Source organism: Pimephales promelas, chromosome 20 (assembly GCF_988280905.1).
Source record: "Pimephales promelas chromosome 20, fPimPro1.hap1.1, whole genome shotgun sequence".
In the NCBI taxonomy this organism is placed as follows: domain Eukaryota; kingdom Metazoa; phylum Chordata; class Actinopteri; order Cypriniformes; family Leuciscidae; genus Pimephales; species Pimephales promelas.
The window spans coordinates 7,684,859-7,698,260 of NC_142788.1; the positions used below are offsets into that span (position 1 = coordinate 7,684,859).

At 46.0% G+C, this 13,402-nt stretch overlaps 1 protein-coding gene across 1 annotated transcript; it reads left to right on the plus strand.

Annotated features, from left to right (window-relative positions):
* The first annotated feature begins 2,073 nt into the window (after positions 1 to 2,073).
* On the plus strand, positions 2,074 to 4,170 carry LOC120478338 (uncharacterized). The gene is made up of 6 exons (XM_089124596.1): positions 2,074 to 2,706; positions 2,784 to 2,970; positions 3,064 to 3,193; positions 3,284 to 3,492; positions 3,766 to 3,912; positions 4,040 to 4,170. The coding sequence occupies exons 1-6, from the start codon at positions 2,074 to 2,076 to the stop codon at positions 4,168 to 4,170; spliced, it is 1,437 nt and encodes a 478-aa protein (XP_088980722.1).
* The last annotated feature ends 9,232 nt before the right edge of the window (positions 4,171 to 13,402 follow it).

Here is a 13,402-nt window from a genome sequence, read left to right on the forward strand (position 1 = left end):
AAAAACTGAAGGCCCGCGAAGCTGGCGGAAACCATCGAGTTTCGGATCACAGAGACGGGATCCTCCGGAGAGTGTGACTCAACCTCGAACCAATGGGAATCGTACACTCAATCCACCCAGTGCTCGCTTTTGAGCACTGAGGAAGTAAGAGAGGGATCAAAATCAGGAAGGTCAAAGAGACCTAAGACCTGATGACCCCATGTGTGGGGAGCTCCGATACATGAGGGCTCATGTATGCGCCTGCCTGGGCTGGGCCGAGGACCTCCGCGGTATGCAGCTCTTAAATGCCGCGGAACGCGCCTTCGCCTCCCTGAACTTCTCAACCACCGTCTCGACGGAAGGTCCGAAAAGTTCAGAAGACGAAACCGGCGAATCGAGGAGAAAAGTCTTATCCTTCTCCCCGATGTCAGCCTGGTTGAGCCACAGATGCCTCTCCGTGGCCACCATAGCAGCCATCGCACGACCGATGGAACCCGCAGACTGCTTGGTGGCCCGGAGAGTCAAATCCGTGGTGCGGCGCAGCTCCGCGACCGCGTCAGGGGACAAACCAGCCCCCTGATCGAGGTCCCGCAGCAGGTCAGCTTGGTAGGCCTGAAGGACCGCGAGGGTGTGCAGAACCGCACCCGCCTGACCTGCCGCCTTGTACGCTCTGCCATTCAAGCGTGAAGTTGTTTTGAGCGCCTTGGATGGCAGGGTTGGAGCTTCTAGTGATGATGGCCGACCAGAGGCGAGATAGTTAGCCAACGTCTCGTCTACTGGCGGCATCGACACATACCCATGCTCTGCGGCTCCCTCCACATCAGCGAAACTAGCCCGCTGATGCAGATGGAGACGCGCAGAGAACGGGTTCTTCCATGCCTTCTCGATCTCAGAGTGGAGAGCAGGAAGAAATGGAAGGCTCAACCGAGCTGGTGGTTTACGGGTGGGGAGGAACCGGTCGTCCAAAATACCACGAACGGGCTCCTCCCGGATGCGCCTCCATTCTAGCTGTAATCTATTCGTGGCGCGCCCCATAACATCCACCAGCTCAGCGTACACTGGACAAGAGGGCTGAGATGGTTCGGTCTCAACCAAACTGACATCATCCAAAGCCAACTCTTGCCCGGCCCGAAGAGAATCATTTACAGATCCATCAGAGAGAGAGAGCACATCCTCATCATTGATCTGTAATACGTCCTCGTCAGCTGGCGAATCATCCGAAAGGTTAACGCCCCTTTCCAGCTGATCCGCCAGCTCCATCTGAGAGCCCCACGAGCTCAATCGCCGCCGAGCCTCAGCCCGAGCGGGACCAGCACCGCGGGGTTCAGATGCCGTACCCACTTCCCTCGAGAAGAGGGACAGACGAGAGCGGAGAGTTTTGATGGAAAAACCCTCGCAGTTCGCGCAAGAAGCTCCCTCGAGAACCTCCCGCGCGTGCTCTTCACCCAGACAGAACACGCACAGATCGTGTGGATCTTCCGGTGTCAAATATCTAAGACACGGATCAGCACACTTGCGGAAAGTATTCTTTTGCCGCTTCTCTGCACGCTTCATCTTGAATCGTTGATATCGAAAACAGACAAACAGTCCTTGAAGACGAAAAGATGTTGTCACGGTTTCAAGGCGCCCTTCTTATACATCCAGATTGACGCGCTCATCATTCAAGCTGATGATGCACGGGCTGTCGCCGGTCAACCTGATTACTGTGAGTTGATATTTGATTTCAGACACCTGTCACGCCTGAGGCGTTCCCCATAGCGTCATTCGACGTATAGTTGAGTTCCCTTCGAAAGGGAACTGTTCTCCACTCGCAGCAGTGGGTGTTTACTTCCAAGTCTTCAGTGCGACACGCCCATAAAAAACGACTGTTTTTTAGGTAGGCTCACAACCAGGGTACAAAATAGCCTATTACTTGTTCATTTTGATGTTTTTGAATGCAAAAACCAAGCGAACGTTATAAGTTGACCTCAGACAACAATATAATAACATTTAAAAAGCCAGTTCATGACCCCTTTAAACATTTTTTTTTTACTTTTGTGGTTTATAAAGGAAAAGAAAGCTATAGCTGAAGATGACAACCCACTGGACCTGAGTATGATATCAGTTGAAGCCCCATCAAGTCACCGAGTTGACAGCTCCTTTGTTCCACTGAGCAGCACCTCTAGCTCCTCCAAGTCTGACATATCCTCGGCAGAAGGAGCCAAGAACTGGTCAGAAAATAAATGGATTGTCAACGAGTCCAAGCTAATGCAGCTCTTCACAACATGCCACCAGTGTGTTTTTTTAATTGAAGAGGAATACAAGAAAGTGACCACTGCTGGGACACGTATACACATCAAGTGGAGCTGTTTAAATGGACACTCAGGGGAATGGGAGTCATGTCCTCAACTGCGTGGAATGCCAAAAAACAACCTGCTGGTTGCCTCATCCATCCTGTTCACAGGTTCAACTTATACAGAAGTCTTAGATTGGGCTGAGCTACTGAATCTCCAAATTCCAAAAAAGACTACATTTTACTCCCTGCAGTCTACTTACCTCATACCAGTGATTGAGTATGCATACCAAGACCATCACAAAGAGATATTGAAAAAACTACAGACAATTGGTGGAGGGATTTCAATCTGCGGTGATGGTCGTTCTGATTCACCTGGATTTAGTGCCAAGTACACTACATACAGTTTCATGAGTGATGAAACAAAGGAAATCATCATGGTTGAGTTAGTTCAGGTAAAAACCCAGCAATGTATATACTGCTTGTACTCTCAGTGCATGTGTAAACATTTATACTGATTGTCATTATAAAGGTAACAGAGGCAACCAGTTCACCAGCCATGGAGCTATTGGGATTTCGGAGATGTCTGGAGCGTTTGCTTCAGGCAGGAGTTGTAGTAGATACCATCACCACAGACCGCTCTCCTTCTATCAGGAAGCTTATGAGAGAGACCTACTCTGACATCCAGCATCAGTTTGACCCATGGCATGTTGCCACAGGTAAGCTTTCTACTAATTGCAATCTGACTATGTTGAAACATCCCCCACCCCCTCCTCTCTCATCCCTTCCCTCATTGTGATTTTATTACTTAGGACTGAAGAAAAAGTTGACTGCGGCTGCTAAAAATAAGAAAAACAATGATCTGCTTCCTTGGATCAAGGCAATTAATAATCACTTTTGGTGGTGTTGTCAGTCATGTGGTGGTGATGCTGAGGTAAATTGATGAGATGTGTTTATTTTATTCTGTACTAAGCAAAAAGCATTATTTGTTTTGTTGCCCTAAAACGCATATGCTTTGGCAGGAATTGAAACGTCAATTCTGCATCACATTTGTGGCATCCATCGGTGGGAGGAAGATGGAGAGGAGAGGACTTACTACCATCAAGAACTCACTGAAGATCAGCAGAGAAGAAAGAAATGGCTGCAAACAGACTCTGCTGCTTTCAATACACTGTCAGACCACGTACTTAACAAGAACCTGTTGAAAGACCTCAAACACATGACTCTCTTCAAACATACAGGTACTGTATGTATGGTGGTCACATTTAGTTGATCATTTACACAAATTTGTTTTTAGATTAAAGATTATTTTTAGTGCTTTACCTAAAACAACATGCTGATATCCGTGCTTTAGAGAGTTGCATAGCTGCCATTGAAAGTTTTTGCTGTGTAAATGTTTGTGATACAAACAATGAAGACATAAAATAAATATCTAACGTCTTTTTTCGAATTTTTAAAATATCAACATTTTAAGTTACATTCACAAGGTACTATCCATCTGATAAAAACTGCAGGAGACCTGGAAGTTTACCACAGTGCAATGCTGAAGTACACTCCGAAGAGGCTACACTTCAGCTACAACTCTATGAAGGCACGTACTCTACTCTCTGTGATGGACCACAACGAGAATGTTGGCCGTCAGCAAGCAAAAACCACTGATGGTAAGTCTACACATAATACATAACTGCAAAACCCAAAGCCATCATTACTTGATTATGTTTCAAGTACATTGTAAATTTACTAGCCAATCCTTGGTATGTTTATATTGCTGTGTTTTACTACCTCTAGGAACTGCAAGATATGATTTGGTCTTTCCGAAACAAATAAAAAGATGGTTTGCCAGGAAAAGATACGCGAACCAGGCAGACATTCAGGAAGGATCTTGTGGAGCGGGTCCTGCAAAGGCGCCAGTACCGTGAAGTTTGCAGATCCTAATTCTTATATCCAGCAACCAGACACCATATACAAAAACATAGCCGACACTTCAAGACCGGACAAAGTTAAAATTATATCACGGCATGTCTCACGATTTTCAAATACAAGCAGAAAATAAAAGCCTAACTGTATCTTATTGTGGTGCAAAATACTGTGCCACCATTTGTAAAAACACAAGGTCATCATCACACTTCTTTATATTGAACCATTGATTTTATTGTAATTTAAGTACTGACAACATTACAACAATTTGTCTAAATCCACTCTTAGGTGTAATTGTTTATATTACAAAGTAAAATAAAATAAAGCTAACATCAAAATCGTACTGTTTCATCTGTAACCCAATGTATGTGTTTGTATGTGTTATTTTTTTTTATACATAAAGGATTTGATTAATTGAAAAGATGAGGTGCAGTAGCAAATGTTTTCTAGCTGCCTACTATAGATATGTGTTCAGAACAATCGCAGAGCATCTTGTACTTCCCTGAATCCAACATATTGCCCGGTGTCTGAAGGGTATTTATTTCGGATGCTGGTCACTTCACAGGATGGAAGAACATGTCGGTTGCCTCTTCCCAGCTGTGTTCCTTTCAACCCCCACTCTAGAACAATTCTGTAAGCTACTAATTGGTACTGCCTAAAAAAAAAGGGAAAACAATTAGCTAATAGCTAATTAGCTAGGGTAATAGCCCACATAAAAATAATGGTAAAAAAAAAAGTTTAATCAAAATAGGAAAATACAGTTTTCTATATACGCATAAAAAATACATAACTAAGAACTAGGCAACAAATAATTACATTTTGTTTGGATTAGACAGCTTACACTTACAACATTGACAACTGTCCGTTGGGTCCAGCAGGTACGTCCGGGTCTTCTTTTCCAATTTATTTTATCAAAGGAGAAGAATGTTTCGAGTACTTCGCAAGTTAGAAAGGGTGGAAAGTCTGGGTGCTCCGTTATGCACATTGGTCTGTCTCGGGAGGCGCTGTGCCCAGACACATCTAAATCTTGGAAACTAGTGTCCAGCTCCAGTTCTGTTATATGTGGGATAACTAAGTCCCACTCCCTGCAGCAAAAACACTCGTCTTCCGTCGGCATTTGTATACATTTTCTGCATTGACACCACCAGTCTCCCGATGTTCTGTCCCGGTTCTCTACATCTACGGCATCTCCAGGGGCTGCTGTCTCTACAGATTTTTTTTCTCTTTCTGACCTTTTAGCATCCATCTCGATTAGTTCTTCATCTGTGTATTCCGGCTCATACATGTATGGTTCGTTGAATAACACACATTCATCTTCAAAGTCCGAAACATTGTCATTGCTTTCAAACGTGGCCATAATTATATGTCTTGTTGTTTTATGAAATAAACTCTGTTTCTGTAGTGATGACGAGTATCAGCGGCAGGTAAATACACTTGCGTGATTGTCATGTGGACCGGCTCTCTCGGTTGCCTAGGTAACATATCACTCTGCCGCTGCTGTAGACTATGCTGATAGATAGAGGGAACAAAGTATAACTATTGCAATGCGATGAAAGGGTAGTTTGATTTCTAACATTATTCCCTCAACAGACATTTACATCGATAGTCTGGCGTTATTGTCATGGACTATGTTCCATTCAGCTTAAACACTCCCAAGAAACTCCAGGACACAGATGATTAATTTCCAGAAGTTTACTGAGAATCTTGTGAAACTGCAATATAGTACAATGACATGACAATATTAATAATCAAACCAAAAATACACAGTAAAAGTGTAAATAGCAGGGCTAAGCAAACATAGCAGTTTAGTTATCTGATAATCACAATTGAGCTAGTAAAAATAACCAGCAGCAATAAACAAAGCTAATTTAGCCTTCTCAATAATTTTACAAAATTAAAATAAGCAGTAACTTAGTGTCAAACAATGATAAATACTCACAGACGTTGCATTAGCAAAGGGGGAAAAGGAAAAGCGAAGGATTCAGAACTGACGACAGATAGAGCTCACACATTACTATAGTCGATCACCGCATGGGAATCTTTACTTCCTGTTTCCGCACATACGCAGAACAGAGTTACTATGGTAACGAACCTAAACAAACCACACGTAACTACTGATTCAGATAGAGCGGCATGACACTCCCCGCTTGGGATCTTTAAAGAGCCCACATTAATTAGCAGAATCAGACTTTGAAGAAAGAAGCAGAACGACTTCTGTAACAGGACGAGAAAAGGACTTTCTGGTTCCGTCCTTGACAACTTCCACTTGAATCTTCCGAACCAATCCATCATCTCCTGGGAGGGTTTTTGTGATGATGCCCGTTGGCCATTGATTTCTCTTTGCTTGATTGTCTTTCAAGAGAACTATGTCTCCTTCTTGAAGGTTCTGCCTTTTTCCTTGCCACTTGTGTCGAAGCTGCAATGTCTTGAGGTATTCATGTTTCCACCTGTTCCAAAACGTGTCTGCTAGGCCCTGAACCCGCTTCCACTCCTCTCTGATGAGATGCGCTTCCTGGTAGCTTCCTGACGGAGGAGGAGGAGGTGTAGAGCCAGTCTTAAGAGTCAGGAGCGTTGCTGGGGTGAGTATGAGCAGCGATTCCGGATCTGATGACACGGGGATGAGCGGTCTAGCATTCATGATAGCAGCTACCTCAGCCATGAGTGTAGTCAGAACTTCGTGTGTAAGGTGAGACCTCCTCTGCTCGAGCAGCATGCAGTCCAAAATCCGACGGGCAATGCCGATCATGCGCTCCCACGCGCCGCCCATATGAGACGCATGGGGCGGGTTGAATACCCAGGTGCAGCCCTGTGTGTGTAGGTACTCTTCCACACTGTTGAAGCCTGGATTAGTCTTGACCATCTCCAGATCACGGGAGGCGCCGATAAAGTTAGTGCCGCAGTCGGAGCGGATCTGCTTTGCCGGGCCTCTGACAGCAAAGAACCTTCTTAAGGCGTTGATAAAGCTGCTGGTACTCATTGCTTCTATTACCTCGATGTGAACTGCCCTTGAACACATGCAGGAGAACATCACAGCCCATCGTTTAGAATTGGAGACTCCTCCTCTTGTGCGGCGTAAGACAATGTCCCATGGTCCAAAGACGTCGACACCTACATAGGTGAAAGGGGGTGCTACTTGTAGCCGTTCCGCTGGGAGAGCTGCCATCTGCTGATGTTCGGTCTTTCCCCTCAGCCTTCTACATGTGATACATCTGTGAAGCAGACTGCTAATGCAACGTTTAGCTCCCACCAGCCAGAAACCTGCCGCTCGAATAGCACCTTCGGTAAGATGCCTTCCTTGATGTTTTACGGCTTGGTGATAGTGAGAGACAAGCAGGGTTGCGAGGTGATGCCGGCCAGGAATGATGATAGGGTGTGCCTCGTTAATGCTCAGATCTGACTGTTCAATCCGACCTCCCACTCTAAGAAGTTGATCTTGGTCCATAATAGGGCACAATTTCCACAGGCTGCTGGAAGATGAAATGTTGGATCCAGAGTTTATACACTTAAGTTCATCTGAATAGCACTCATTCTGGACACTTTTCACAATAAACGCTTTTGCCCTCAGCAACTCTTTCTCTGTAGGACGACAGATGTGCCATCCCTGACATTCGTTCTTGGTGGTGTGAGCAAAGGTGCGAGCCACGTGGATGAGGTGTGCTATGGCTGTGAGGAGATTGTTGAACTTGGAGAAACGTTCAAAGCGTTGTGGGTGTACCACGTCTCTGGTAACATGCGTGAGACTTGCCACTACCTGGGGGCGCACTTCAGAGTCGGTGTCAGGGTCAATAAGATTATAAATCTCTTGAGGCTCAGGTGAATGCGAAGGTGCATCATAGAGAAAGGCTGGTCCTTTGAGCCAAGTTGTGCTGCTAAGCAAGGCTGGTGTCACAGTTCTTGACCCAATGTCGGCTGGGTTGAGATGTGTTGGGACGTACTTCCACTGACCGGAACAAGGTGATTGATGGATACGTTGGACCCTGTTATGTACGTAGACATAGAATCTCCTTGACTGGTTCTGGATGTACCCCAATACAACCTTGCTATCAGTGAAGTAGGTGATGTTATCGAATGTTACGTCCATCTCTGTGACTACCATCTCAGCGATCTCAATGGCAAGTACAGCCGCACAGAGCTCAAGTCTCGGGATAGTTAAAGCAGGCTGGGGTGCCAACTTAGCTTTCCCAAAGACGAAGCCAACCTCAGCCTGTTCTTGATGGCTAGTTACCTTGATGTAAGCTACGGCTGCTATCGCCTTGACTGATGCGTCTGCAAAGACACAGAGTTCTCTTCTTAGTGCGCCTGCAGTAGAGAAGGACGTGTAGGGACGTGGGATCTGGAGCCCCTCTAGGTCTTGAAGCGACTGTTTCCATTTAGTCCACTCAGTCTCCTGTTCTTTAGGAAGAGGTGAATCCCAGTCCTCTGCCTGCATGGTGAGTTCCCTGAGTATGAGTCTTCCATGAACCGTGATGGGTGCGAGGAACCCTAGAGGATCGTAGAGGCTATTCACGGTTGAGAGTACTCCTCTGCGAGTGAATGGCTTCTGGTCATCTTTGATTTGAAACATGAAGGTGTCAGTGCGCATGTTCCAGAACAATCCAAGACTACGTTGGATTGGCAGATCATCAACAAAGAGATCTAGGCTGTTGACGTCCTTGGCGCGATCATTGGATGGAAATGCTTCGATGACTGCCGGTCGATTTGAAGCAATTTTGTGTAGCCTGAGGTTAGAAGCTGCAAGCATTTTCTGTGCTCGACCGAGGACGCTGATGGCCTCTTCCTCTGTGCTGAAGGATTTTAAGGCATCGTCAACATAGAACTCACGGTCAATGAATCTTCTTGCGTCGCTGCCATAGTCGGCTTCTGCTTTCTTAGCTGCCCGCCGCATACCATACACTGCAACGGCAGGCGAGGGACTGTTCCCAAAGAGGTGAACCCTCATTCTGTAGTCCACAATGTCGGCGGTAGGATCGTTATTCCTATACCATAGGAAGCGGAGAAAATCACGGTGTTCCTCCTTAACGACAAAGCAGTGAAACATGTGCTCAATGTCAGCGGTGATCGCCACCTGTTCCTTCCTGAATCTCATAAGAACACCTAGCAGGCTATTATTAAGATCAGGGCCGGTGAGCAAGACATCGTTGAGCGACACTCCTTCACATGACGCACTGCTGTCAAAGACCACGCGGATCTTATCTGGCTTCCTAGGATGGTAAACACCGAACAGGGGGAGGTACCAACACTCTTGTCCAGGCTGCATTGGCGGGGCGACTTCTGCGTGTGCCTTCTGGAGCATCTTCTCCATAAACTCAAGGAAATCGGCTTTCATCTGTGGTCGTTTTTCCAATGAGCGACGGAGTGAGACAAGACGGTCAAAGGCCTGTTTTCTGTTGTTCGGCAGCCGCTGTCTTGGTGACCGGAAGGGCAAAGGTGCAACCCAACTCTTGGAGCTGTCCTGATGGCACTCAGCTTCCATTATCTTCAGAAACTCTAGATCCTCCATGGATGGAGCGAGTCTGTGATCGTCAGGAGTACGAGCAAAGACGGTCTGCCCCAAGCAGTCTCCACTAAGCATCACTGAGTCACGCGAGGAGGTTATTGCAGGATGATGCTGAGGTTTAGACACTTGACCGAATATCTCTTTCACTCTGATCTGATTGTTGCATGGCTGAAGATAACTGGTACGTCCATTCTCTAAGATGGTGGTTTTGTAACTTCTCACTTCATGAGACCTATGAGCGCCTCCTAGGCACACATCGCCGACGATGACCCATCCTAGGTCAAGCCTTTGTGCAAACGGTGCGTCTCCTGGGCCACTTATCTGATCTCGGACCTTGTGCGCCTGTAAGATGTCTCTGCCCAGTAAAAGAAGTATTTTGGCGTTTGGATCCAGTGGTGGAATCTTATTGGCGATGTGCTTCAGGTGGGCATGGTGGTAGGCTGCTTCCGGCGTAGGAATCTCGGATCGAACGTTAGGAATTTGGTTGCACTCGAGGAGTGTAGGCAGGGGAATGCTTAGTTTCTTGTCTACCGATTCCACAGTGTAACCGCTTGCTCTCCTCCCCGCTGTCTCTGAACGCCCTGCACAGGTCTTAAGTGTATACGAGTAGGAACTTCCTGAGATCTTAAAAACCTCAAAGAACTCCGACCGCGCCAGGGAGCGGTTGCTCTGTTCATCCAGTATGGCGTACATTCTCTTGGACTCCTCCCTGCATCCATTTGGGAACACGCTGACAAGGCAGATCTTAGCACATGATCTGGCGCTTAATCCTTCGCCGCAAACTTGAGTGCACGTCGACTTGACCTCCTGGATGTCTGCTCTGTCCTCCTCCCCGCCATCCTCAGAAGCGGAAGGGGACGACTTAGATTTCCAGGTAGGTGGGCAGGGGTGAAGTGCAGTCGCATGAGCAGTGCTCTCGCACTCTGTACATTTTATCTCAGCTGTGCAGTTCTTTGCGAGATGCTCTGTGGAGGAGCAACAGCGAAAGCAGATGTAATGTTCTTTCAAAAGCTGTTTGCGATCATTTATGCTCTTTTCACGGAAGCCTCTGCATTTCCTCAGAGGGTGTGGCTTTTTATGTAGAGGGCAGTGTTTGTTTGGGTCAATTGCTTCTGTACTTTTCCTACACTCGGCCTTAGCAGTTCCGGAGACCTGCGTCTTGTGAACATAAACAGACGTCTTTGTAGGCTTCTCCCACTTACTCTTTCTCTCTACTGGAGCTTGCGTGAAGAGGTTAAAGCTCGGGTCAGTGCGAGCCCTTGCCTCCGTGGTGATGAAGTTTACGAACACAGAGAAAGGTGGGAAGGTAACTAAATGTTCCTGTTTGTATCTTGTACCAAAGTAAAGCCACTTCTCTTGCATGTTGTATGGGAGTTTCTCGATGATAGGCTTAATTCCTCTGGAGGAATCCAAGTACGACAAGCCTGCAAGGTAGCCGTCTTCCTTGGCGGCTAGTAGTTCTGACAACAGGTCGGCTAGATCCCTGAGTCTCTGTGGATCCTTCGTTGTGACCTTCGGAAAGTTTTCTAGTTTGTTGAACAGAGCCTGCTCAACGGCCTCTGGTGAGCCGTATATTTCGTCGAGGCGCCCCCATGCCATGTGCAGTCCAGTTGCTGGATCTTTAATGTTGACCGTTTTTATCCTTCTTACTTGTTCTGATGACTCTTTTCCCAGATACTTGGTGAGAAGGTCGAGTTCACCTGCAGCAGAGAGGTCTAGATCAGCGATAGCGTTCAGGAATGATGTTTTCCAGGCCCAATAGTTCATTGGTTGGTCGTCATATAAGGTGAGACCTGAAGTCACCAAGCTACTGCGAGCAAGGTATTTGATGAGGTCGCCAGTGAACGTAGAATGTTCATAGCTAGCTCCATGAGGCGTCCTGGGAGTGGGCAGGTGCACAGGAGATGATGAATCCAGTTTTGAGTTTTGTTGGGGGCAATTCCCAACAAGCTGAGGAGCTGGAGCAGAGTTGAGAGGCTGATTAAAGCTTTGTTGTGGCAGTGCCAAACTGGTCTGAGGGGCCTTAGGAACTTGCTGTGGCATAGTTTTAGCAGAGGCAGCATCTTGGGTTTGACTTGCATTGCGTGGGTGAGGTGTAGAAGGGATCACATTGACTGGTTGAGGGTGTAGCGAGTGAACTGTTGGTGAAACATAGTCACTCCCTCTTCCGTCAGATCGAGCCTCGCTGCATAGGCTGGCTTGCGCCGACACGTAGGCGGCAACGCGCTGGTCTTTGATAGATTGAGAGACCTGGCTGTTAGCTTTACTACATACTTCGAAACCCATATCTTGTAAACCAGCTACGAGAGCATTTGCCTCCGCTATGGCAGCATCCTTTTCTTTTTCTTCATTTAAAGCATCAAGATTAGCTTGAACTCGTGCTTGCTCTACTTTAAGTTGAATTTCTTTCAACGCATGTGCCGCTCTAGCTTGCGCTGCTTCGGCCTTTGCCTTTGCCATGGCGACGGCCATGCTAATCTTTGAGCTGGACGATGTACCAGATGAACGACTGCTTCTTGAGCGCACAGTCTCAGACTGGTTATCTCCATTTCCTTTTTTACTGTTGCTACGTTGTGACATTGTGACTCACCACGTTTTCAATTTCAGGAGAAGGAAGCTAGTGAGTAGCTGACAGGGTAGCATTAGTCGCTCATCTCTTAGAATTAAGTTGCTCCGTAGCTTGGCAATCCTTGTGTCCCTTGTTAGCTGTGTTGCCGTCTTTTCACTGTCATGGACTATGTTCCATTCAGCTTAAACACTCCCAAGAAACTCCAGGACACAGATGATTAATTTCCAGAAGTTTACTGAGAATCTTGTGAAACTGCAATATAGTACAATGACATGACAATATTAATAATCAAACCAAAAATACACAGTAAAAGTGTAAATAGCAGGGCTAAGCAAACATAGCAGTTTAGCCTATCTGATAATCACAATTGAGCTAGTAAAAATAACCAGCAGCAATAAACAAAGCTAATTTAGCCTTCTCAATAATTTTACAAAATTAAAATAAGCAGTAACTTAGTGTCAAACAATGATAAATACTCACAGACGTTGCATTAGCAAAGGGGGAAAAGGAAAAGCGAAGGATTCAGAACTGACGACAGATAGAGCTCACACATTACTATAGTCGATCACCGCATGGGAATCTTTACTTCCTGTTTCCGCACATACGCAGAACAGAGTTACTATGGTAACGAACCTAAACAAACCACACGTAACTACTGATTCAGATAGAGCGGCATGACAGTTATAATTGATGTGCTTTTGGTGAACTGTGGAGTGGTTAAAACTGTTTTAATGGCATGCTAATACAGATACCAATGATTCGTGCTAGCCTAGCACCGGCCAACTAAGCAACTGGGACGACTGGATGATTTTTTTTAAAAATGTCTTTACTGATAAATAACACTAAGGCTCACTTTGAAATGAGGCCCGATGTCCAAAATCCCGAACCACCCCTTTAAATCATAGAAAAAAATCTTTCTCACCTGAAAGTATGAGTAAAATTACTCTGTCATACACGTTGAAAATATGAGTAACCAAAGAAAAAGCAGAACCAGTCTATCAGAAGTCACGGTTACACTTTTTGACAGGAGTTTGGCAATCGTTTTGAGTGACTTGTTGTTGGAACAGAGATAGATGATAAATGATTCGTATTTTCAAAATTCAGAGCCTCCTCTGCAAGACTGTGTGACCTTCACTGACAATTTTTGAGCGCAGACTGTCACGATTCA

Coding starts and splice junctions, on each gene's coding strand:
- LOC120478338 (XM_089124596.1), top strand. CDS start 2,074: ATGATATCAGTTGAAGCCCCATCAAGTCACCGAGTTGACAGCTCCTTT. Junction 3,493..3,765: donor GACTCTCTTCAAACATACAG/GTACTGTATGTA, acceptor TAAAAACTGCAG/GAGACCTGGAAGTTTACCAC. Junction 3,913..4,039: donor GCAAGCAAAAACCACTGATG/GTAAGTCTACAC, acceptor TACTACCTCTAG/GAACTGCAAGATATGATTTG.